This window comes from Protomyctophum parallelum, assembly GCF_964188405.1.
Source record: "Protomyctophum parallelum genome assembly, chromosome: 4".
In the NCBI taxonomy this organism is placed as follows: Eukaryota; Metazoa; Chordata; class Actinopteri; order Myctophiformes; family Myctophidae; genus Protomyctophum; species Protomyctophum parallelum.
The window spans coordinates 27814077-27841752 of NC_139700.1; the positions used below are offsets into that span (position 1 = coordinate 27814077).

The following is a 27676-nucleotide window of genomic DNA, read 5'->3' on the forward strand; positions in this document are numbered from 1 at the left end:
CTTTGTCCTACACAAACATTAAATACCTTTGACACTGAATGGACAATTGAGTGTTTGTAAAAAAAACAAACATTGAAGGTGAGGACGCAAATTCTGATTGGCCGGAATGAGATGATGTATGATTTCTGTTTAATATCTCAACATAGGCCATAATGGTGAGGTAATTCTTCTTTCTCACAGAAGCCTAAAGAGCAGATTTTCTACATCTTTTATTTTTGATTTGAACCTCAAGATACACATTTAAAAAGTTTAAGTAGCTTTAGCTTCACTCAAAAACATACAAGTTACACTTGATGGGGAAATGTTCTTTTGAAAGCAAAATAGAAAAATGTACAGAAAATATACAGGAAAAAAACAAACCTACAAAAAGCATATTCCAAAGCACGTTTGTTTTTAAATCTGCAATATCCAGAGTATCAAAAATAGATTCATCATTAAATGAATTAGTCAATAAATAACACATTGTCCTCATTTTGGGGCAAACCTCAGCCTCTGTACCTACATCACAAATTGGTTCTTATAAATTATGTAACATTTAGCCTATTGCTTAAATTAGACTAATTTAATTTACAGATTTGTGCTATTCTTTAATTTAAATTAAAGGTGAATTGTCAGGTAAAATCTTTGGTTATGTAAATGAGGTATTATAACCATCTTTGCTACAAAAAGGCTTTTTATAAATGTTTCAATCCAACTAAAACTCCTGAGATGCATGAAGCAAACACAATTTGGCCTAATAACCAGTGGTGGACATTTTGGATGATTCTTTTAATGCTTTATACTTCCACTCCCACACCTCAGAGGCACATATCGTAGTTGTTTACTACAATTATTTGAAAACCTTTATAGTTACTGTAGATTCAAATTATTACAAAACTTACATTAACCAATTAATCTATCAATTTATTTTGGAGCCATCAAGTATGTTGAAGCGATTTGGACATTTGCTTTATTATTTGCTATGAAATGTTTTATGTTGGCCTTATTTTGTTTATTGCTGCCAGCTATTATTAATGATGATCATCTGATTATGGCGATGTGATGTCCCAGAAGGTGACATCTGGGTGTCACAAGTTTACATTTGGGTGTCACACTGTGATGAGACAGGTGACTGCAGGTGATCCAAAACGGAAACCAGAGCGGCAGGGCAAACATTTTCAACCACATACCTGTACGTATTTATAAATAGAATAAGCCTTCTACGAATTCCTTTATTTATTTTACTTGAATCTTAAGTCAGGCTGTTCATATTTATGTTTAATAAATTACCTGAAATGACAGAAAATTTTATGTGCGTTTTTAATCCGAAGCCGCTCTAACAAAGGTTAAAGGACCACTTCACCACTTTTCAACCTATCTTCATATAATAGGTCCTCACTAATAATTATGAAAAAATGGCACGATTTCTTTCTACTCAGTCTGTGTCTCATAGGATGGCTGTGGGCAGTTTAGAAACCGTCTTCCAGTGACATCATCATGAGGCAGATATTTTCTTAAACAAGATTTATTTACAAAAATATTTAGATTTTCATTATCGTGAGAACGATGGCTTCCATTTTCGCTTTGCAACTTTTCAGGACTAGAAAGCCTGCAGTTTCTATTAGCTTGTATTCCCCATCGATGATGTCACTGGAAGACTGTTTCTGAACTGCCCACAGCCCTCCTATGAGACACAGACCGAGTAGAAAAAAACTGCGCAATTCTTTTCATGATTATTAGTGAGGACCTATTATATGAAGATAGGTTGAAAAGTGGTGAAGTGGTCCTTTAACAGGTACGGTCACCGCTTTTCCATCTCGCCCCACTACTTTTCCTAGCTGTAAATAACAAACATAATTCATGTTGGTGATTATATAAAAAGGTATTATCATACTATAATTCACCGAATGTCTGTGTGTCTGTCTGTCTGTCAGAAACAAACACTTATCTCCTCAATGCCTGCACCAATCGCTCCCACTTTTCACACAGGCATTGACCATATGAATATGGAGGGCGTAACGGAGCCCTTTTTTCGATTTGACACATTAATTATTAATGAATTTATTAGTGAATTAAAAACGCACCGGGCGCAGTACCCCCCGCGGCCACCAGGGGGGGGGGGTAAATATCTCACAACGGGTAAGGGCTATCATATTAATTTATCATTGTTAAATCGCTCTGTATATCCACAGGCATAATAGCATGATGCCATTACAAAACATGAAATTACACGAAATGAACTGCTAGAAGGTCCTAAATTAACTTAATTAAGCAGTCGCCGTCTGTCTCATGTTATTCTTTCTTAATCTTACAGAGTACAGAGATCGACTACTATACAATCAAATAAATCTATATACAAGAAAATTTCAGAGGGGGAGGGAAATACTAAATTAACTGTTAACTACATTAACACAGTTCGCGGGGCGAGTTGGTAAAGGGGCGAGTCGTTTGGTATTCTAACAAAGTATGCTTTCCTGCCAATACTTTGTATAAAAGCCTTTTGCTTGTAAGAAGAGAATGTTGTAGGTAAATTGTTTTATTGTATTGCTACTTCTGATCTACTACTCTGTAAAATAATGGGAGTACTTGTTCCACCACTGGTAATAACCTCATAAAACTAAACTGCAGACATGCTGCGTCTAGAAGAGGCACTGTAGTTTAGCCACCCATGATACGTAAAGTACAAAAACCCTTAGTTCAGTCAGTGGTTCTCAAGTTGCGGGCCGCAAGGGTTCTGCATATCATTGCTGACAGGGCAGAAACCTCTCATCTCCATAGTCTTAACCTTTTGGGTTTTTTCGTAAATTAACTCCCTACTTGTACTATTACTACAGTGTCACAGAAAAGTATCACAAGTATCAGATGTGCAAGCTCAAAACGAAATCAGCTGCAGCTGTTCTAGTCTAGTAGGGGTGAGATAGGTCCCCCTGCATCCGAATGAATGTAACCATTTTTAGACCCATTTAAGTGATCGATGGGTGAGTCGCAAATAGTTTCTTAGTTAACTCATTCTGCAGGGCGGGAACCCCTTTTGGTGTTTTAAGGATTATGTTATACTGTACTTTAGAAAAATCGTGATAATGTGGTGCAAATCTTTGAATATATATTATTTCAGAGCGCACATTTTAACTCAAATCTTTGCTTCTGTGGGTCTCTGGAACTACATATTTTCAGATGGGGTCGGCGACGAATTTCATATTTCTGGGGTCCTTGACATGAAAAACCTTGAGAACCACTGACATGTTTTCTTTTTAGAAGACATTTGTAGAATCGTCCTCAGGTCTAAATGGGTTAAATGCATAAAAATAGCACCGGCATCGACACGTGAAGATGCCTTTATACGCCATCACACAACTCCGTCGTGAAGATGCCTTTATACGCCATCACACAACTCCGCCGTGAAGATGCCTTTATACGCCATCACACAACTCCGTCGCTTGCAGACAGCGACTGACATTCAAGCTAACTTGTTTTACTTCAGGTTTTGTCGGCAAGTGACACCTTGGAGCAGTGGCGTATAATCGTCGCTGTCGGGGCGGACACATTGTATGTCCAGAACAGTTACTTTTGAGGAAATCGGGTTGAGTTAAATATTTACTCACAAGCTCTTGTGAATACATTGGTTCAATATTTATAAAAACTTCACAGATATAACCACTAATCACTTTCAAAATGTTTGCGATGCCTTGTGAGCTTGTAGATCGGTTATTTTAGCCACTTTTGCACCGCGCACTTGTACGATGAAGTAGTAGGGTGTTAAAATGTACGAAAACAAACCATAAGAGCTTGAAATATGGAGATAGATGGTTTTGTGCCTCGACAGCGACGATATTAAAGGTATATTCAGTGATTTCACTCAAAAAAACGTAAGTTTCGTTTTTGGCTGTGGGACCCAGCCTTTCGTCCAATCAGGATAGAGAGTCAAAAACGAAACCTAAGGTTTTTTGACCCCCAGGGGTTAACTGGGGACAGGGAGGAACTCCTTATATGGCCAGCACACTCTATAGTAGGGAGGATTATCACAACAAAACAAAAAAATTAGTGATATTTGAATTAAGTGAAATCACTGAATATACCTTTAAGCTTGAGCAATGAGAACAAAATTACTGGAGGCTTCCGCAGTATTGCAGTGCTGTGTCAGCAGAGTTCTGGTCCCAGCCATATGGGTCCTGGGCTCCCAGGACCATGTCATCACTGCTGCTCAGCTGGAAGGTGTCTCTGTCGATGATTTCGTTCACTGTGAGAAGGAAACACAGTAACAAAATGGTGTAAGTGATCTTATAATTCACCCTTTGTCAGACATCTGATTGGTCCCTGACTAACCAGCAGGCCCTGGTTCAGCCTTGTTTATGTTAAATTTGCCAAAACATCATTTTGGAAAAAACTAAAAACAAACATGATATGCCCAGTCACCATGCTGCACCTGTAAGGCTGTACCCTAGCCCTGTTTTTAGGACTCGAACTTCAGGAAGGAAAGAGCAGGAAGAGCATGCAGTGAGCTTACTGTAGGTAGCCCACCCAACTGGTCAGCTGACAGCTGCCACATCAGCGAATGACGTGTGGGACTTGCACACACGTATACACCCACATAGTAAAGTAATGCAGCATATTAACCCCTTGAGTATATGTATGTGCCAACTGTTCAACTGTAGATTTAGTTATATTTATTTCTCCTAAGCTCTTTAGTGAACACAAAATATATATTTTTTACGTCAGGATACCACCAATTGCATCCAATTAGGAGAGAGCACTCCTATAGGATGCAAGGAAAGTGAGGACAAAAATATTATAAATAATATTTTCGGTTCATTAAGAGCTGGAGAGACATAAATGTCCCTATGTTTGGGTCATGCCATAGGCCAAAGCAGGTAATGTTTTTCAAGAATAGCCAAATTGTTATCAAAATGTTCTAGATCAGCAATTTTCTGAATACAAATTTGAATGTATAAAATAGGGCTTAAGTGGTAAATACAGCTAATAAAATAGATCTATCTACCTGTCCTGAAAGGAAAGTCTGGTGGATTTGAAACTTCGGAGTCAGTGCACTGACCTTTAACACATAAACATTTAACTTATTTAACACTTAAACACTACATTTAACTCTGTTTAAGACATGAGACCTGGACTTTTTTTTCTCTTTCTTTCTTTCCATCTTTTAAGTTTCTAGGATCTGCAGGTATTGTGGTTCAGCCACAGGGGGGTAGCAGAGTGCCTTTAGGGCGGCTGTGGCCCAGGAGGTCCAATGATCCCTGGGTCGGCGGTTCGAATCCCGGCTCCTCCTGTCCACATGTCGAAGTGTCCTTGGGCAAGACACTGAACCCTACATTGCCTCCAATAAGTCGGACGGTGTGAGCTTGCCACCATTGGGAAGTGAGGACGCTGGCGTCGACTGTTCGCCGCCTCACCTCCCAATGTATGAATGAATGAACCATTGTAAAGCGCTTTGAGCACTTGGAAAAGTGCTATGAAAATGCAATTCATTATATATTGATTATTTTAATGTATTGCTTTTCAGACTCACAACCACTTAAATTATTTTGTATTAGCAAAATATAGGCTATTTGTATTGTTGCAACATTTATGTGGTAGTGTGTATAACAAAGTAGGGCGTTAATTTAAGGAAAAATTGTTGAAATATGGAGATACAAGGTTTCTGCCTCGTATCTCGTATTCTGACAACTAAAAGAATGGCTCCAAACAAATTAGCGTGTGTATTTATACTCCCCCAGTGCTGCTAAAAACAAGATGGAATGGTTCTAGATAGAACCTCTATACATAGCACTCGCCACTCTCACAAAGGTGCTGTGGTTTTCTGAAACCCGAGCTTATGTGTGACAGCAGATGAAAGAAAGCCAGCGCACATCAACATGCACTCAGGCTGTGTGTTTATTTTTGAAGTTTTCTAAATTTGTAAATTGTATGAAACAGATGCCGGGCACAATTATGCTAAACAATTTGACTTGTTCAATTACAAATAGTGATATATTCAAGAGTAAGAGTTTTTGTTGTGCGGTGATCTCACTCAATTGGTTTCTCAATCAACTGTAACGTAAGCTACATCCCTCCATCTTCCATTTATTTTAAGCTCAGTCCACACCAATGATTTGGACTTGTCATTTGATTTGATTTGATTTATTTTGAAAATAATATAGGTATAACGAAAACTGCCTTGTTGAATTAAGTTTTTGTTAGATTTTTTACTTGAAAATACTTCATCTCATAGTCAACTACGGAGCCCTGGAGTGGCCATTGAGAGTCAGATGTACAGTAGAGTTGCTGGCCGGCTCCTATGCAGATCTAGGTGATGATCCAGTCTTCTCCATGTATGCTTATCCAGGGTTAGAAGAGGTCAGTGTTGTGATCTTCATATATGGAGATGGTCATAATGGTGGCGTAACGTGTCACAAGGCGTGATGTCATGGAGATCTAAGGGTCTCCATGATGTCACGTGATGTCACGAGGTGTGACCATATATGGAGATGTGATGTCACGAGGCGTGACCATATATGGAGGTGGGTGACTAACGAACGGACAGACGGACGGGAGATGCAAGTTTTCAAAGTAAATGCGACCTATGGAGGCTATGGTCACAATAAATATGTATTACTTGAGAGGGGAGAGGGGGTGGAGTTAGCTACTTTAGCAGACAGTTTGGGGGTCCAATGGAGTTAGCTGGATTTGTCAGAAGCACTTTTCAATACTTTTCATTGGTTCAATATATTTTTAACCAACACACAGACATAAGGGCATTCATTGATTTATGGAAAACCTGAAAATGGAGTTAGCTGGTTTCTGCCGGACAGGAACGAATATTATATATATATATAGCCCTATTTTATACTTTGGGGTTCTAGGGCAACTGCCTATCCAGTCGACTCAACGCTATCCACTGCACTGACTGAGTTTGAAGTCAGTCGGTCGAGTTCTCGAGATACGTGAACTACAGACCTACAGAGATGCTGTGCATTTATTGTAAAGATGAAAACAGGTGAGGCGGACCTTTAAGTTGAAAAATAAACATTGGAGTAACTTCTTCCATCACTGCAAACGAAGCAAAGAGAGACAGGACTAAATAAAGCGGGTGAATGTCAAGTTCAAAGCCACAGCCCGTCGCACGTGGCTCTTATTTCCATCGCCTCGTAGGGCGGGAGTGGCCATGGTGTCTTTTTGGAGTTACCGTCATGGTTGCCCTATGCTAGGACAGCTGGCATATTGTCACTGTTGGGTGGAAACCTTGTATGTCCAAAACTGTTACTTTTCAGGAAAAAAAGAAAAAAAATAAAGAAAATTATCCAATGGATCCATCCATTGTAGTTATTATTTAGTCACGCTCTTGTTAATACTTTAACTTTCACATTGAATAATAGCTAAAGTAATGCAATGCGACACGTTGTGAGCTTGATCAATACTGTTTTGCAATTTGCGAACAAACATAAAATGTTGAAACATGGAGATAAGAGGTTTTTGCCTGACAGCTGGCATTCGGGGCGGTAAGTGTAAGTGTAAGGGGGTAAGTGTAGCAGATTAAAATGGGAGGTATCTTTAGCACGCCTCCATCAGCGGCACACACACACGCGCACACACACCCACACTTTAGGCATTTGGCACACACACACACACACACACACACACACACACCCACAATTTAGGCATTTACCACACACACTTTAAAATGTAAGCATTTAGCACGTGCGCACACACAGTCATCGCACACACAGTCATCACACACACAGTCATCTCATCAGCCAAGCAACCAGTGCTGGAAGAACTACTTTGATTATTATTATTATTATTAGTGGCTGTTATAAATGGGCTAGTGGGGCTCAGTCCCCCTATCATATGAAAGAAAGATGAGAAATTAAATTGTTATTAAAATGTTTTAGAAGAGTTTATTTTATATGCTGGTATAACCTAGAGCAGCAACAGCTGCTTGAGTTAGGGTTATTAATGTTGGGGAAAGTCAATATGGAGACTCAATTGATGGGGGCCACTGAATTGCACAGAGGCACACTGAGCCGGTGAAGAAAAACAGGCATGCATTATCACATTCTTGTAGGACACATGAGCTCGTCACATGAGGGTCAGACGAAACAGCGACTTCCCTCCATAGAGGCGTGTTTCTGGACCTAGTGGATCAGTTCCAATTTTTAGACAGCCATTTAGCTGATCACCTGTCCAGCACAAATATTGTGACGTACACGTCTAAGACCAGTCAAAATGAGTTGCTTGATTGTATGCTATCTGTTTATGAACAACAACTGGCTCATGATATCTCTACGGCACCATTGGAGCCACAAATGGTGCCGTGGAGATATCATCAGTGCAAGCCGACGAGACAACTGATGTGGCCTGCACATGCAGGCTTACAGGTCAGGCTGAAAGAAACCTATCCACGACACACACTTTCTAACTGAGAACAATCTTCGTAACACCTTTTCTGAAACCTTGAAATTGACCCAAATAGTCCTCACAACCCCCATGGCAAGTGCTGATTCAGTGGAGTAGAAGTATAACATAACAAACAAAAAAGGAAATACTCAAGTAATAGTACCTAAAAATTGTACCGAGGTACAGTACCCGAGTAAACGTAGGCTACTTATAGTTACTTTGCACCACTGCCCTCAAAACTATAATTAACCCAGATCAGTTGGCAATAGGGGGTTGGTCAGGCCAACATGTCTCTCAGTAGGAGAGCAAACACACGGCTCAGTGCTGTGGGCATATGGTGACAAGCAGACTGTTTCACAACTGTGTGTTCTGGGCAAACACACAGCTTGTGTGACGAGAGGTGATTAATTAAATCTGCTAGGCGTGGGGAGAGCAGCCTGAGGGCCTCATGGTCCACTTGGAATCACAGCCAAACCGTTACTGGGAACAACAACAGCACCCCTGCTGTGCGTGCGTGTGTGTGTGTGTGTGTGTGTGTGTGCTGTGCTGTGCAATGGCATCTTTTTTGGTTTCTCTGCCTTCCATAATCAGGCGATAACGTCGCTATCAGAATCTCCACTTTTTGTGTTTTTCTCGTAAATTAATACCCTACTTTGTCATACTACAGTAAAAAAAAAATGGATTTTTAAAAGGCAAACAGAAATGTAATTTTCTGAATTAAATGTACTTGAATTTGCTATGTTTCAAAGTTGAGTGCCAAAAACACAATAAAATTGTTAATCACACCGTTTCTATGACAATTCACCCTTTGTCAAGTCCCGCCCGTGGTTGTGTCCCTCTTCACACCCATTGGTTGCCGTTTTGTGGTTGGACAAAAATCCTCTCTCTCCATCCACTACCATTGAAATAAGGTGTTTTTCAGTTGCTTCGTATTGATATTCTGTGCACTCAATTCTTATTTGAAACTTGGTGTCAGTAAAAAGGAACATCACAGGTGCAGCATGGTGACTGGGCATATCATTTGTTTTTAGTTTTTTCCAAAAAAGATGCTTTAGCAAATTCAACATAAACAAGGCGGAACCAGGGCGGCACAAGGCAGAAAGAGACTGCTAGCTGGTCAGTCAGGGACCAATCAGAAGGCTGACACAGGGTGAATTATTTGGCAAGTATAAAATATCAGGATCGTGACACCAATGCCTACAAACGTACCGTCATCCAGCGTAATCTCCTGGAGGCCCATACAGGCCTGGTGTGGCAGCTCGTCTGGTTCCTGCTTGATGCCGACCACATCTCCAGAGCTGGAGAACAGGGAGTGGGGTGCCGACGCATGCTGCTTCTGGGGGTCCACACAGCTGAGGAGGAGGACTCTCCTTGGAGATCCAGGAGAGGAGACCTGAGGCTTCTGGGGGGAGGAGGCGGCGGCCTGGGTCGGGATAATTATGAAACAAAAAGGCTGGTAAACGAGGCTAGCGTCAAGAGGAGGCTTGGTTCTTATAGTGAACTAATAGGCCTACTTAACCAAATAACGGAAACATTTAGTTAACTGAAATAAAAATGTAAATGAGGCTTTACAAAATAAATTATCATAATAATAATAATAACTAACTGAAACTGTATTGTGCGTTTACAAAACAAAACAAAATCCCTGTTATCCCTGTCAATATCTTCAAAAATAGTGAAAACTAAACCATACCATCTTCGACTGTTTCTCCAGAGTCGGGGGATGAGGGCTACGAGTGTTCCCCTACTAAAGTGGCTATTTTGGTCACCCGTCTAAAAACATAAAACACCTCCGCTACCGGTTACATTATGCATAGGTGTGGTTTGGGCATTACAATAATGAAACCAATCACCGTGCCACGCTGCCACATGCCATTTCCTTTAAGAGATCCCTTATCCGTTGCCTGTTGTGCCCAGTGCTATATTACTTCATAGCTTTAGCTTACGGTCTATGCTCATAGCCCATGGAATAGTGATGCTTTGCTGCCTTGAAGTCTCACTTGTGCTGCACCCCACCTCCCGTGCAGTTTTCTTTTTCTTCCCACCGCGCAGAGCCAAGAACACTCATCTTTTCATTGAGTCACAACTCGCTCAGATCTAATTTTAAAAATGTCAACGTGCTGTGTAATCTCCGAAATTCAAGCTTTCATTTGGTATATAGATTGTGCGTGTATGCCGTCTCTACGAAACGGTATCAAGCGAAAAATAAAGTTCGGGAAATCGGATTAAACCCCATTTGTTGCGCTATGCTTGGGGTGATGAAACTGAACGAGCAAATGGAATCGCGCACAATGCCTGGCACAAGTTAAATAACTTCTTTGACTAGACTCACTTTCCTACTGCTGATTATAGGAAAATTACAAAGAGATCCGTATGAGAATAAGCAGAGATGAAGCAGCCTGACTCCGCGGACATCTCCAATGCAGGCGCGCAGCACACGCCGCTCTATACCAATCTAATTTGGCATTACGTTTACGGGTGCTTTTAAACTCCACTATGTGCCTTCCCAAATGTGGCGACCAAAATAGCCATTTAGGGGAAAGCGTGCCAACACACCCATGACCACACCTCTAGGCGCAAATACCGGTGTCTGCATAATGGATTGCAGGTGACGCTGGACCACCATAATACCATTTAGGGACAGAGCAAGCTCCTATACTCGTAATTTTCAGACAGCGGCTGACTTGCGGGCAGCGTCGCGAAAACAGAGCCCCTTATCCGTAAACTACTTTGCTTTCTCTTTTTACTATTTTGAAAAACATTTTTTTATATTTCAAATAGCCAATCTACAAGCTCACAACGTGTTGATGTAGATCGGCTAGTTGAACTATTAAATATATATATATAAAAAATAATACATTTAAAAAAAAGCTTTAGTTTAGGGATAAGGGGTTTTGCATGGACGAAAATAGACCATAATCCCCCATCTGGTCCCTGGTCTGCCTGGGGGCCTCCCCCCAGGACCTCCCTAGGGACACTCAGGAGGCATCCTTACTAGATGCCCAAACCACTGGCTCCCTGCCAGGTGAAGGAGCAGCGCCTCTACTCTGGGACTCTCCCGGGTGACTGAACTGAAAGGGAGATCATTTCAGCCACTTTGTATCCACAATCTTATTCTTTAACCCCAGCATCTGTATTCTGGGAAAACCCAGAACTTTAGGACTATAGGTTTTAAAAACTAAACTAGCGAACTCGCTTTAAATACTAATGTAAAATAAACTGCCATTGATAACACAAACTCAAAACGATAAAGAAAACATAATAATAATGAAACAAAGACAAAACTATAATAACCTTGGTTTGAGGAGCTGAGAGGTGCAAGCTGGTTGCCCCCGAGGTGGAGAGGGACTCGGGGCGGCCCGTTGAGGGGAAGCGTGCTATGGGATGGCTGGTGACGGAACAGACCGGGGCAGGGTGGTGGTGCTGGTGCTGATCAGGCCTGAGGGGACGACTCTGGTGTTCAGACCGAGCGGCCGGGACGACAGGCGATCTTACGGGAGAACTGGACTGGTGGCTGTAAGGCACGGTTTTGGGCGAGGGCATGGTCTGTGAGGCCAGTCCAGGGTCTACGGTTTGCATAGTGTTTATCCGCGGCTGTCCCGCCACGTCAGGACCAAAGCCACGCTGAAGGTGAGAGGGGTACGCAAGTGGAGAAGGACCTAAAAGAGAAATCAGAACATTGTCATGTCACAGGTTTATAGGTGTAACAAATAATCTTGCCCCATGAAGTCCGTATTAGGGCATTAAGCAACTAGTCGACTAGTTTACTAGTCGACTAGTAAATCCACTAGTCGACCTTGTTGGTACTAGTTGACTACCGGTAGTTTTTTGTAGGCCTCAACATCAGGTAGATTATAGTTATAGTCACCAATGTACACAGTTTTTAAATGTACAAATATTTATTTCCAAAAAAAATTACATAATAGGTAGTTAAACAACTAGTCGACTAGTAAACTAGGTAAATGACTAGAAGTGAATGCCCTAGTCCGTATGCGTACGTATATTGAATCTGTAAATAGTTATATGCGTATAACATTCGGAACATCTCGCAGTCAGGACATAACAGAATAGTCATGAAGATGATTAGGTGGTTAACACAAAAAATGTCTGAGATTGTTATGAGCGAGGAGAATTTCACCTGCTGATAATTATTTCATTGGCCCAGTTTGAAGCTTTGCTATATTGCTGCCATATAAAGACAACACACTCTCGATCCTCGATTGTCCCATTGATAAAGTGTGTTTCTGTTGCTGCCTCAAAAACACTGCAATATACAGAAAAGATGATCAAACCTTGTCTGAAAACAAAACAAAACATGAATAACAGACAAAACGTTCAGAGGCAGTGGGTAAAAGTGATTGACAAAGTGAGGTCGAATCTTTTAGATAAAAAAGATCAAAACGTGTCACACCGCAGTTCAAGCTTGCAGATCTGCTACTTTTGATGCTTTTGCGTGACGCTGTAGTATGATTAGTGCAGGGCAGCAGTGTCTCAGGGGTAGAGTGGCCGGTAGAGCGGTCGGAAGGGAAAGCGGGCTCCTCCCGAGTTAGTGTCGACTCTGAACCCCTAATTGTTCCCGATGTGAAGATTGGTGCCTTGCATGGTTTCCCCCGCCATCTGTGTATGAATGTGTGTGTGTGAATGGGTGAATGTAATTCACAATCTATGTAAAGCACTTTGGATAAAATAAAGCGTTTTATTATAAATGCACCATTTAGCTTATAAAGCAGGGTGTTAACTTACGAAAAAAACTCAAAGATATGGCGGTTTCTACCCGACAGCGATGATAAGCTACATAAGATGCAGCAGCAAACATGTGGCACACAGGGCCTTTGTGCGGAAAAAGGAAAAGTTCTCACGTGCAGGTGAATATGCCGGCTGCGGCGGAGCCGGGTAATCGTAGAGCGGCCTGTCAGGACAGAAGGCTCGGTCGGGGGAGGGCAGCTGAGCCACCATCATTGAATAGACGCCAGGTGGATTATGGGCCGGCATGTAGTCCAATTCACAGCGCTCCTGCTTTATCAGTGGAGCTCCGGCGGCGCCGCGGCCACCGGCAGGGACGAAGCAGAACGGTGCCGCAGTGGCGCCCGCCAAGTACGTGAAGCTCTGAGTTAGGCTCCTTTTCCTTCTGCCGTTGGACACGTAGAAGTGGACCTGTGCTGCGCTGGTGCTCTTATTGTTGTGGTACGGGGGGATCTCCACCACGATGCTGCACTGAAACACACAAAGGAGGATGTTGCCATTATGGCCTGTCACAATTTTACATAATATCTCCATATTTATTGTAACGAAGTGGTCGAAGTATTTATATTTGCACAGCATATGCACTTTAGTCAGTTGTATTTGCACACAAAGGAAAAGTCATGAGTTGAACTGGTTTATTGAAAGTATTATGAACATGGGAGTTGTTTCTTATCTGGCAGGATAGGTAATATGTAATATGAGACTGTGTTATGGGTAATTGAATACTCTGTCTGTTCCAGTGTGTTCGGGCAAAAGAGTCCCCAGGCTACCAGAGCACCATATATTGGTCTGGACTGGACCACAGTGAAATGGCCAGGGGTGTTTGAGTTATGCATTGGAGCTGCTAATGATAATGGGATATGTGATTTATCTTGTAATAGTGGGCATAATTGATATTTACTTACCTGTGTAGTGATATAGATTTATAGGCTCATGTGATGTGGGTTATGTGGGGTTCGGAAGTGTTGCATGTTTGACCGGTAATATGGTAGTCTGCACTGATTGTTTCAGCTGCCTATAAAAGGCTGCCAGGAAGTACCTACCCCCTTTTTTGAAACTCCTCGCCACTCGTCCTACACACTTCCACTTGGTTTGAGCATAGATATATAAATAATTGAGACGGCACCAGAATTCCCCTCCCATCCACTTGCATTGCGTCTCTATTATTTATATATCTATGCTCAAACCGAGTGGAAGTGTGTAGGGCGAGGGGTGAGGAGCTAGTTTAAAAAATGGCCTCAGTGTTAGATCAGTGAGAGGACATGGTGGAGCTGCACCAACATGTCCTATGTCTTTGCTGCTTGTGTCATGCCATTTCCCATGCTGTAACCTTTCTTTTCTGAATAAATCATGGTGTGGCTGCATTTTACCTTCTGACTCTGTGCTCATTTCCAGCCGCTTATTGGGCCGACACTACATTTATATCCAACAGTTTTAGTTTTTCCCCCATAAATGAATGCCCTACTCCTACTTGATCATACTACATCATCACACAAAACTCAAGTTGAAATAGCAGATCTACAAGTTCACAATGCAATTTGGAAAGTATATTAAATATGTCAGTCATGACTTTTTATTATATATATTTTAGGTTAATTGTCTGGCCTTGTTTACAAAGCCTAAAGGGAATTCATTCAACATGCATTAGTTATGTTGGTAAACTTACACTTTTGCTCTTTTCAGGAATAGCTTTCACATCTACTTCCCACTGCGTTCTTCCATCTGAGGGACAAGAAAACAGTTACTCACAGCTCCCTCTCAGCTAAATTCTTACACTGTCATGCTTAAATTAAAGCAATACTTCACCCTCAAAATGACTAGAACTTGAATACAAGATTTGGTTGGGCCCGATGCTGATCTCGAAATTATTGAGGTTTTGACCAAAAGATAATCAAACATGTTTTAATCTATTTGAAAATCTTTGTGGGTCCTTGGCAAGAAGAGTTTGAGAACCACTAACAAATAACAATATCGTCTAGACAGTTTCAAACCCCCCAAATTATTATACTGTATATATATATATATATATATATATATATATTTTTTTTTTTTTTTTGCGGCTTACGCCTTTTATTGATTTTTGAAGGGACAGACAGTAGGCTGACAGGAAACGGGAGAGAGATGGGGGGATGACATGCAGTAAAGGCCGTGTCGGGTCCGGGAGTCGAACCCGCGGCACACTGCGACTGGATTACCAGTCCGGTGCCCAGACCGTTACACTACGGCCTGGGCCTATATATTTTAACTAAAACAAATACATTGCATGGATGCACCTGGGACGTATCCTCAGTGATGTTTCCTGAGGTCAACAGGGTTTCAGGTCTACCAACATCATACCCCTCACTCAGGCGACCCAGCCGGGGTTGATCAAATCCCGACTTACGTCCCAGTAGCTACCCTCGATCAGTCCATCAGGGAATGAGCAAGGCCACACAATCCGTTGCTCCGGAACTACTCTGGAGCAACGGATTGCGTGGCCTTGCTCATTCCCTGATGGACTGATCGAGGGTAGCTTCATCACAAAATCTAAATATCCACCAGTTAAAAAGTACTCATTTTAAAAGTCAGTGTACTGTAAATGCATGCACTCAGTCTTACCGGGACCCTTCTCCACAAAGATGACCCTGGATTCAGGGGACAGGTTGGAGCCAGTGATGACCATCTCCAGCCCCCCGTCAACAGCACAGCTAGATGGGCTGAAGCCATCTACCTGGGGAAGCTCCAGAGCTGAACGCTGGGCTGAAAGGGAAAATCATTTAGTACACAATACTTTGTCTAAACACTCATTGTCCAGATCTGGGCTACAGCAGAGGAAGACCACACTGGGTGATACTCCTGTCAGCTAGAACAGGAAGCTGAAGCTATATTACGCAGAAACAAAGATTGTTGATTAGAATATTGGAAAAAACATTGCCATACATACATTCTTGGATGAAATTGGAAACCCACCTGTAAATGTATTTCCCGTTGATAAAAGAGCTTGATAGACAGGGAGACCCATTACTGAACAGTCTATGGGCTCTATAGCAATGGTTACTATCACAATATAGTACTTTGTAACAAAGAACTATTTATTTTAACAAAAGAATACCCCTTACAGCACTTTTAATCACCTCGTTAACCAGTGTACCCCAGGGGTCTACTTGGCCCCCTCATTGTCTTCCTAGTCTACACCAACTCTCTTCACCGAGCCGATCTGCAAGCTCACAACGTGTCACTTTGTGAAGCGGTATGAGCTTGTAGATCGCCTATTGCCGCCAAATGAACTCACAGCATTCTATGGGGACAGAAGCTGCCTGCAGACACAGGGCTCTGCCGTCGGGCTGAGGGATGTAGACCCGAAACACCACACGTGCGCGTGTGTTCTTCCGCCCAATGTCTGTCTCTCCTTTCCGCAGCTCGATGTCCGAGTTCCGCAGCTTCAGGATGCCTGCGCAGTCAATGCTGAAGATCAAGAAATACATTTCATTTAGTTGACATGCTTTCTTTCCTAAAAGCATCATTGTCTCCACCAGGCCGAAGGCATGGGGAGAGTATGTTTTGCACTCCGTCCGTGTATCCGAACCTCTGCCCCAAATTATCCAGAACGGCCTGTTATAGCACCACCACGAGGCCGATTTTCACATTTTTACATAACTGCACTGATCTGCGTAAAAGGTGGATTTTGGAACGAAATCAAAGCCGTAAGAATAAATGGCGCCCTTTTCCATTGTCCTATCTATACATTTTTGAGTGGTGCAGACAGCAATGTGTGTTCCTATGTGTACGTGTCTGTCCGTGTATTTGTCCATGTGTATGTCCAAGCACGGAAATAACGTTTGTTGACCACCAAGTGTCACTGTTGTGCAGACAGACACACACACACACACACTTGAAATGTTTATTAATGTCCACATAATGAGAAGTACAGGAATACCTTGCACAAAGGACAAACACTGCGAGTGCAGTTTGACAGTGGGAGAGCAGCCAGTTATACACACACACACACACGTACAGTACAGTACAGTACAGTACAGTACAGTACAGTACAGTACAGTACAGTACAGTACAGTACAGTACAGTACAGTACAGTACAGTACAGTACAGTACAGTACAGTACAGTACAGTACAGTACAGTAACACGCAGTTCAGACGGGTCTGTTTTTTCTTTCACATTTAGTCATTAACATTGATAACGAGGTTATATATTGTTAGAATCAGCTTTGTTTGTGTTCTTTTATGTGATTAATTACCCTCCACACAGCAGACCGGGGTTCGACACCCGGCCGCCGCCAGGTCATACCAAAGACTGTAAAAATGGGACCCAATGCCTCCCTGCTTGGCACTCAGCATCAAAGGGTTGGATTGGGGGGTCAAATCAACTAATCAAATGATTCCCGAGTGTGGGAACGGCTTCAGCTCACCGCTCCTTGGCTGTGGCTCACCGCTCCAAGAGATGGGTAAAATGCGGAGAACAAATTTCACTGTGGTAACGTGTGTGACAAATCGTACGGCAACAAAAATAAAAGAAACATTACCTGATCGTCATGCCATTTTCTGGCAGAAGAGGTATCTCTAGAGCCTTTGTGATGCCTACAGTCTTCTCCAGGCACAGAGTCGACACGGTTTTCCCAGTGACTCTGTGTACTTGGTAGAAGGCGTGAGGTCTCAGATATCTCTCGTCAGCTGTTCCTATGAACACCTGCAGGTTGACTGGCTGAGCACTGTAGCCACTCAACTGTAAACAAGCACAAGCATTGCATTGCATTAAGGCAGGCAGTGCCATAATTATTTTTCAAAAATAACAGACCTACAAGCTCATAGCGTGCCACTCGGTGGCGCGCTATGAGCTTTTAGATCTGCTATTTTTCAATAGCTAAATTATAACATAATGTTTAAAACACCAAAAGGGGTTCCCGCCCAAAATGGGTTAAATGGTATCATATTACTTTTAGTGATGTGGCACACATACAGCACGACGACGTGCTAAGAGCTCTTAACAAGTCTTCTCTAATGTGGTCAACGAGTTGACAACTTACATTTAAGTTGTTTATGTTCGGATATGGGCCAAAATGTCAATATTGTGCTCGTTTTTCCTTTTCATACAATTAATATCAACATCAGTAAATGTCGGTCATCGACCATAACAGCAATGTTTCACATCGGTGATCAATTTGGGGGGTCCTTGACATAAAAATGTTTGAGAACCGCTGACCTTGACGACAGGGTGGCCTCCAGAAGCTGCCTTGACAGACCCCCGGCTCCCCTCTGTCTCATAGTGGGCCCTGTGGTGGGCTCTTGGCTGCACCTCAATCTTCAGCTCACAGTGGCCATACTTGCTGGGCAGGGGCCAGTCCAGAGGGGGCAGCGATGAGCTCCTGGAGACGGGAAACAAGACATAAGGCTTAGACCAGCTTTTTGCAGAGCGCGAATTCTGTACCCAAGATCTGTCTGTCTCCCATTTGTGCCTATGCATAATGTTATCAACAACAACAGCAGTCGATGCATCGTTTCTGACGTGTGTCGTCCCGGAGTAAACCGGTCTAGTGGAAATATTAAGGAACCAAAATGAAGATAGTGTTATACTAAACACGATAGCTACTTCTACAACTACAACCTCTGCTTCTGCCAATGATGATGAAAGAAGCACCAACCTGAACAGGGGAGTGGTGCCAGGTGTGGGCTTGTTCCAGCTGAAGGAGGGGACCGGGAGAAACAGCTCAGCCAGACCGGCATCCTGTTGGACACACGCCTCTCCTCCTCCTCCTCCTCCTCCTCCCGGTGAGTCCAGGAAAGGCAGCGACGCTCCCAGCTCCTCTCCCTGGCCACACAACGCAGACAGTTGAGGAGTACTAGTGGTCCTCCTGGTTTTGGAGGGAACGTCCAGCTCAGGATAGCAGCCATAGAGAACGGGGCCCAGGGTGGGGCTTCCGATCCAGGAGTCCTCGGTCACGCTGCCTCTGGGAGAGTGACCTGGAGACAGGCCTGTCCTCATTATGACGGATTTATATATATATTAGCCCATTTAGACCTGGGAACGATTCTACAAATGTCTTCTAAATCCTGAAAGTTTTCTGAAAAACGTGTGTTTCCATGTCAAGGACCCCCAAGATCATATGTAATTGGCTGCCGACCCCCATCTGAAAATATGTTGTTCCAGGGACAATTTACAATTTAGGCATTTAGCAGACGCTCTTAATCCGGAGCGATTTACATTAAGCAAGAACAAAAAAGCATGGGAATACATCACATCATCACATCAAAAAGCATTTATCATGAAACGTGCATAAGCTAAGAACGTAACAGTGGAATATCTATATAATGAAACTATACATATAAACTATACAATATACTATACAAATGTACTATGACGTGCTATGACTACATACAATGCAATTATAGTGTTGTCTACATAACATGCTATAAGTCTGTATCAAATGCTATCTAAGTCTACAAAGATGCTATCTAAGGGGGTAGGATAAGTGCTATGGGCCATGATGGAGTCTGAAAAGGTGGGTTTTCAGACTACGGCGGAAGATTGGGAGTGATGCTGCAGTTCTGACTGCAACGGGAAGTGCATTCCACAGTTTTGGAGCCAGAAGGGAGAAGAGTTTAGGACGTGTGGAGCGTTGTCCCGGCGTTTTTAGTGAGGGTACTTCCAGCTTCCCTGTGTTGGCTGATCTGAGTGCGCGGGAGGGTTTGTAGGGTTCAATCATACTTGCAAGATATGGGGGAGCCATACCTTTGGTTGCTTTGAATGCCAGCATCAGAGTTTTGTATTCTGTGCGGGCAGCGACCGGGAGCCAGTGGAGGGAGCGGAGCAGGGGGGAGACATGTGAGAATTTTGGGACGCCCCAGAAGCAAAGATTTGAGTTAAAAACGTTGGCTCTGAAATATATATTTATTATATATATAAATATATATTCGAGGATTTGTGCCACATTTTCATGATTTTTCAAAAATAGCAGACCTACAAGCTCGTTCCCGCCCAGAATGGGTTAAAAAATTAAAAGTAGCAGATCTACACGCTCAAAATTGCATCATGACTTTTGATGCTTTCGTGTAGTAGGTGTAGGTGTTTCGAAAAAACACAATATAATTGACGATAAAATACAGATTAATGGAAATGATTCTGACTAATAAATCAACAATAATAGTGATTACGTCAAATAATAGCCATATGTATAATAATAGTGCCGGTGCTCACCTGGAGTAGGGCTGGGTGAGTGGTGAGGGGAGGGGGAGCGTGCTCGTCCGTCAGCGCTGGAATGCCGTCTCTTACCACAAGGGGACGTGGGCCTGGAGTTGGACCTGGACCAGTGGTGGAAAGTAACTGGACTTTAGATTTTTAACTTCCTTTACCTTTATAAAGCGCTTTGGAAATCAAGCGCTATATAAATGCACCATTTACCATTACGACTCGATCTATCATAACCACTATAAAATATCAATTGCCGTACATCTACAGCAATGGCAGGGGGCCGTATTAATTCCATTTGCCGTACATCTACGGCGATGGCGCTAAAAGCAATATAAATGGAATGGGCACTATAGGTATCGATATCGAATATCGGGAGGTAAGTCAATCGTCCCACCCCTATCAGTTATACATACATGTACTGTTACTGTATGTACTGTATACTCTCTACCATACAGATTGGTCAAAATGACATTTTGTTCACTAAAACAAGTTATATGATGCAACTTTAAGAAGAGAAATCAGAGTACTCCTTCCACCACTGACCTGGATGTGGGCCGTGGGTTGAGCCAGTTGTCTTCGGTGACACTGTTGCGTGGCGAGTGGCGTGGGGACGGGCAGGGCGACTGGCGGGGAGACTGGTGGGGGGAGAGGGCCTAGGTAAAGGCCAGGGTTATTACACTTACGGTAACTAAATCTAACAAAATAACCAAAACTAGAACTGGCTAAAAAGAATGGAGGGAAAAAATATAAATAAACAGGGCTTTACAAAAAAGACAAACTATAACTACAGTAACTGAAACTATATAGTGTTTACAAAACTACCTCAAACTGACTGAAATCATAGAGAAAATATCCATAGTTTTTCTTCATACATAATATTTAGCTATGCTACTTTTATTATCAAAAAAGTTATCAAACTAATTTCCCAAATTGAAAACTATAATAACCTGGGTGAAAGCCAGTGTGTGCTGGTACTGCTGCTGCCAGATCTCCACGCCAAACGCCCCTCCGCCGCAGCCCGGCGAGGGCAGAGGAGAGGGGGTGGTCCCGTGCGGGGAGCACAGTGTGAAGCGAGCCGCCGCCTCGTTCAGCTCCCCGTCAACATCGTCGTACACGTGGGAGAAGGACTCGCAGGACGAGATGTCCGACAGCCAGCTACGCGACGACAGGCTGCTGCCCGGGCTGTGGGTTGAGACGGGGATATTAACTCAAACTAATGAAATAAGGAAAGAATAAATAGGTTTTTACAAAACGACGATAAAAACGACGAGATGTCCGACAGCCAGCTACGCGACGACAGGCTGCTGCCCGGGCTATGGGTTGAGACGGGGATATTAACTCAAACTAATGAAATAAGGAAAGAATAACTAGGTTTTTACAAAACGACGATAACTCACTGATACTGTATTATGTATAATTCACAAGAGTAACTACAACTAAAATCTTCGCCGAATCTCGCCCCTGACCATATTACAATTAAAACAACTAAATCCAACACTAAAAGTAATACAAACTAAACTAAAAACACCTTTTTTCTCCCCAACACATTTGTGTGTCGTCACTGCTTTTGTATCCTACTATACCTGCCAGTGAGGAGCCCCCACCGAGAGGACATAAAGCCTTAGTCCTGCTGATAGGCGCGGCCCAAGCCCGTAGGAGTACGTGCAGTGACAAATATCACCCCTCCCCCGAACACTGGCCAATTGTGTTCGTAATAGACGCTCAAACCCACAGCCTCTGCGGTGGTGGGCAGTGGACACTGGACAGACATTTAGGCTAGAACTGCGCCAACTGAGCGCCTAAAACCACCTTTTCAAAAGATTAAAAAAATGTATCTGCATAAAAAGCTAAAAATAATAATAATAATAAAAATGAAAACAAGATTAAATAAAAGAATAATAAAAAAGGAAAAATTAAATTAAATTAAAAATAAACTATGCTAACCTTGGGTTGAGATTAGCGTCCCTGTAGTAGGGATCCAGAGACAGATAGAGGTTATCTCTGTTCCAGGTCTGCTGCTCGGTGCCCTGGCTCTCCGCCCCGCCGGACCCCTTGGCATCCTGGCAGCTGCCCGTGTCTGGATGGCTGTTGGTGATCTGAATACTGGGGCAATCAAATGATCTGAGGTTCCCCACAGAGGCGTACCGGGGCCCTTGTACTTCGCCATATCCTGGATGCAGAGAGAAGTCACGATCATGTCATTTCAGTTAGGTGATTAATGTCATACAAATAATTGGGATTAATCGTGCTTTGGGCATTGAATGTTGGAGCATATTGATCAGAGTTACATTTCTGTTTGCCTTATTGGTTTTGTAGAACAGAAATTCCACTAAACTGATAACATAACAAATCATCTATGGCCAAAACAGGACATCCATTTAATAATCTTAAACTTTCAAACAGTAGTGGAAATCGCTGACCTACAAACTCACAACGCAGTTACAACAACACATTGCATTCATTGTGAGCTTGTAGATTGGCTATTTCCGCTGTTGTTCAACAGATTAATTGATACGGTTGAGAGATGATACTGACGACGAGTCGACCATAACTGATTATGTCACATAGTTGCGATCATTGCGATGATGCAATAATTGGGACAGGCCTACTACCTGGGTGGGGGTAGTTAATGCGGTTTGGGACAGGCCTACTACCTGGGTGGGGGTAGTTATTGCGGTTTGGGAAAGGCCTACTACCTGGGTGGGGGTAGTTATTGTGGTTTGGGACAGGCCTACTACCTGGGTGGGGGTAGTTATTGTGGTTTGGGACAGGCCTACTACCTGGGTGGGGGTAGTTATTGTGGTTTGGGACAGGCCTACTACCTGGGTGGGGGTAGTTATTGCGGTTTGGGACAGGCCTACTACCTGGGTGGGGGTAGTTATTGCGGTTTGGGACAGGCCTACTACCTGGGTGGGGGTAGTTATTGCGGTTTGGGACAGGCCTACTACCTGGGTGGGGGTAGTTAATGCTGTTTGGGACAGGCCTACTACCTGGGTGGGGGTAGTTATTGCGGTTTGGGAAAGGCCTACTACCTGGGTGGGGGTAGTTATTGCGGTTTGGGACAGGCCTACTACCTGGGTGGGGGTAGTTAATGCTGTTTGGGACAGGCCTACTACCTGGGTGGGGGTAGTTATTGCGGTTTGGGACAGGCCTACTACCTGGGTGGGGGTAGTTATCAGGGTTTGGGAGCAGAGCTGGAGTGACATGCTGACCTTGTTGTAGTAAGGAAGGACCTGGCTAATGGGCTTACTGATCAGGAAGTAGAACTCGTCAAATGTTATGACTTCTTAACCATCTTGTGCTTTGTGAGAAGAGTTCAGGCGTGCAACAGTTAATAAAACATACTGATTTAATCGCCTATGATTAAAAAATAATTGATTTAAATCACGAATCTATAATCAAAATGTTCAAATGTTTAAAAATAGTGAAAATAGAAGGTTCACAACACAAGTGTGTAGATTGGCTATTTTCGCAGTTGGTGTAGTTTTCCTAGTTTTGAGGGGCGCTAGCCCCTTTCTATGTATCAGTTATTAAAAAAGTATATCTCATTGGCCGCTGCAACGGGAGAAGGAAGTCAAGCGGAATCTTGAAGGCACGCTCTACTGATTGGTCTACCGAACGTCCCCTACCGTTCTTCCGTTTTGCTTCCGCTATGCTTCGCAAGGAATCTTGGGAAAGCTTGCCAATTAATCACACATCGCTATCGCCTCCCGTTTCTCACAACATTATAAGTATAAAATAGGGCTAGTGGTTTATCATGCCAATATATTTAGCCGATTGTGCAGTAAATCCATTCCATTTAATTTGCGTTGATTCGTTTGACAAAAGCAAAGGAGTCCGCAGAAAGTTTAATGATACATTTCGGTCGCTCAGAACTTGGGATGAATGTCTGATGGAATAAAAGTATCATTCAATTTCTGCTCAAAGTGAAGACAGTGTGCATTGAGCTCCATTGCTTTTCTCATGTTGACTACTCCTACGCACCTGTCCCTTGACCGTGACGTAGGTGTGCAAAAGGACTTTTTTTACTGTGTCGAAGAGAAAAAGAAAAGACGCTTCACAATCATTAAATTAATCTTGCAGTAGTAGAAGTGAACCATTAAACAACATATGAGGGCCGAACATTTGCAATGCAAACTTTCATTTGTGGTTACACAGGTTGCAGCAGCTTTATGAGCAGGGGTGTAAACTGTAAAGTAACTAAGTACATTTACTTAAGTACTGCACGTAAAGGCATAGCACAGTGTAACTTTCCCCCATGTTCACATAACATTCAATATTGTTTTTACACCTCATTTCCCTGTATGCCAGCAGTTATCAGCCAGTGGAGTAGTGAGGTGGTCTGGTGGTGTTTAGCTTGCAGAAACACACCGCCTTCTTGCTGTATTTTGGTGTTTTATTGTAGTCAAGTCGAAAAACATTCCCGTCTACCAAAATAAACAGTGAAAACACCAAAATAGAGCAAGTGGGCAGTGTGTTTCTACAGCTAAACACCACTATTCTGCTGGAAACCCCCTTGGACCCCCTGGGGTTCCTGCATGGCCTGGACCTCACTCTGGGAACCACTGATCTAAAGTTCCATTAGCCAACAGACAGCTGAGACAGTAGTAAAATGAAAACAAATAGGCACGACATCAATGCCATCTATTGTCCTCAGTCATTTGTTTTGTGTGCCAACATATGCCACAAGAATCCATCAGTATATTCTGTACTGGGGATCGGCTTGCCTTCGTAACAGAATATCTACAACTATTCAGCAAGCTCACTATCGCTGCTGCAGCCCTGTGGTTTGTCAAAATGAGTTCCGGGGAGTACCCAGGGGGGTCCAAGTGGTTCAGAGGGTCCGCCCAACAACACCACCCTAACAAAATCACTTCAGCTATTTGAAAATAGCACGTACAAGCACATTGGCCATTTAAAAAAGATATACCCTGGACAAAACACGTGGCATTTTTGGAAAATCTTTGAGACATTTTTAACACATTGTATCTTGTACGAGGGTCCCTGCACTGCCTGGCACAACATATAACCATTCCACAAGGCCAAATTCATATACATTTGGGCCTTTTGGGGGTCCTTGATGATATGAAGGATGCCATGGTCAGATAGGTGGGCATTTTCAGAGCATGTTTACTTTAATGATCAATCGTGTTCTAGCTTGTAAAAAAATATCAGTAAATCTTAGTGTTTCACCCATTATTTGGGGGCCAACTGGCAATGTTCTCACAGGAGTGACAGGACCTACGTGTGAGCCCCAACCCACAGGTTGAGAAACTGTGTAGCCAACATGCTGGCCGTGTCCGCAGAGCTACCCCACTATGAATACCACAGTTCACATAACACAGACACCCACGCACCTGCTCTGAATGCCAAATGCAAAAAGGCCCAGAGAGACGGCTGATTGTGCCTTGATACGGGAACATGAAATGGGTCTCTTTACTTGTATGCAAAAACCCATGAATGTAATGAATGTCAATGTGTTATCTGATGCAACAGTGTGTCCCTGGGGGGCAGTGCCACTAGTGCGGCCGTGCCAGCTGCCAGGGTAACTATCAGGAATAGCGGGCACCTGAGCACAAGGAGGGGATACATACATAATTGTAATAACATTTAAATGAAGGTCTTCAATTGTTGCAAAACCTGTGGATAGCTAGCCATTATGGACATACCGGTAAACAAGATAATGATGCAACTGTGCACGTTCAAATCATGTACATACCTTTATATGATTTTATAATAATTTCTGACCTGCAATTTCCAAAGCATACATTTAATTATTATATTCATTCTTTGAGGTCAGGTGCCCATTCGACCTGTATTCGCCCTGGCTGGGGAGCTGTCAGAGCCAGAGTGCACTGTAGTTAGTGCCACAGTGCCAGTTGTCTGTCGGCACTGTGTCTGTTCTGTTAGGGCGGGTACAAAACAAGGAAGCAACACTTGTAAAAGCCACACTTCCCTGCTTTGACAGGCTGGGTGTCAACTTTCATTCGGTTTGTTTCTCATTTTGTGCAACAACCACCCAGCTAGCCTTAGCCTACTAGAGCCGCTGGACCATGCAGAAGACATTTCTGCAATCTATAATGCAACACGTATTCACCTGAACACTCACCCCATTTAAACTTAACTTGAAGTTTAACTATGATTTAGGAATTTAGTTTAGTTCAAAGGCGGTAGACCCGCTTGTAAACAAAACAAGTGTAATGCTTTATGGTATCGTCCACCCACAGTTAAGTTTTTGTATCGAGTTGTGCTTGAAATGTACTGTAATTCTGTAAACTGTTAATAAATACTTCAATCAATGGATATGGCAATTGTATAAGACGTATTTAGTTCAGTTTATGGCACTTTAACCGCTGAAGAAAATAACTTTAGTAGGAGAGAAACGCAATTAATCTGATGGCGACCTCGTCAGAAGGGATATAACTAGTCTATAAATAAAACAGATTAATAATCCAGATCTGTCTCCAGTGGTGTAAAGTAACTAGTAGTCTACGGTTCTTCGAATTTGAGGCATTTTAATGTCTTACTTTGCTGGATCGCATTTCAAATGTTCAGTACTTTTACTTCTACTCCACTACATCTCAGGCACTTGCACATCTATTTTGATGCGAATACTTTTGTACTTTGGCTCAAGTAACATTTGGAACACAAGCCTTTTAATAACTTGTAAGTGTTTGTGGTATTGCTACCTTTACTTAAAGCAAAACATCTGAGTACCACCACTGCTAATAATGAACAGTGTATAAAATACAACAGATGAATAATAAGTAATAACCCATACATAAACAGATCTGTCTCCCTCACCTGCAGCATTGGGGCCTGGCGCAGCCTCAACTAGCGGCTGTCGAGCCGCGTCTTCTCCAAAAATGAGTCTGAAGTCCAGCTCCTCGTTGCCGCTACAGTTTACAGTAGTCATGGGACTATATAGTGGCTGCTAGGACGACAGCACCGGGACAGCCGCGCGTCTCAAGCCGGCCAACACAAAACCCATACGGGACACTTTTGTCTCGATCACGGACGCAACAAGTCCGATCTGGCGGCCATCCACCGGAGCAAAGTTGTTAAATGACACCCAACACACAACACGACGGCTTCGAGACCGATCTGGTAGCCTTACACGTGCGACATCAGCCTTTCTATGATGTTGAATGTAATCGATGCGTTATGCGTTGTTATTATTAATTAATGACGGGTTATTAAGTTGATTAAAAGTAATCCGCGGAGAGGATATACACTGTAACTTCCACGTTACAAACAAAGCAGCGGCAGTCCTCCTGTCCGTGACGTCAGCAAACTAGACAGACTGCCTGTGGCTGGGAGGGAGTGGGGAGGATCATAAAGTATTATTTAATTACCAAAACTACGCATTCATAATTAAATACTTTA

The 27676-nt window shown here is 42.9% G+C and overlaps 1 protein-coding gene across 4 annotated transcripts; it reads right to left on the minus strand.

The window, feature by feature from the left end:
- Positions 1–193: 193 nt before the first annotated feature.
- Positions 194–27561, minus strand: LOC310857718 (nuclear factor of activated T-cells, cytoplasmic 3-like). Of its 4 annotated transcripts, XR_014569172.1 has the most exons (16): positions 27095–27561; positions 22235–22460; positions 21238–21472; positions 20834–20943; positions 20297–20400; positions 18744–19074; positions 18305–18467; positions 17628–17827; positions 16382–16554; positions 15709–15849; positions 14777–14832; positions 13227–13581; positions 11662–12026; positions 9577–9790; positions 1779–4216; positions 194–1336 (listed from the first exon to the last, which is right to left on the minus strand). XR_014569172.1 is itself a non-coding variant. In XM_083763551.1 (15 exons), exons 1-15 carry the CDS (start codon positions 27204–27206, stop codon positions 4083–4085), a joined length of 2901 nt encoding a protein of 966 aa, XP_083619677.1. In that variant the 5' UTR covers positions 27207–27561; the 3' UTR covers positions 194–4082. The 4 variants fall into 4 exon arrangements, 3 of the variants coding, with proteins under 3 accessions (XP_083619677.1, XP_083619676.1, XP_083619675.1); XM_083763551.1 differs by having other exon boundaries at positions 194–4216; positions 20834–20925; XM_083763550.1 differs by having other exon boundaries at positions 194–4216; positions 18744–19062.
- Between the last annotated feature and the right edge of the window lie 115 nt (positions 27562–27676).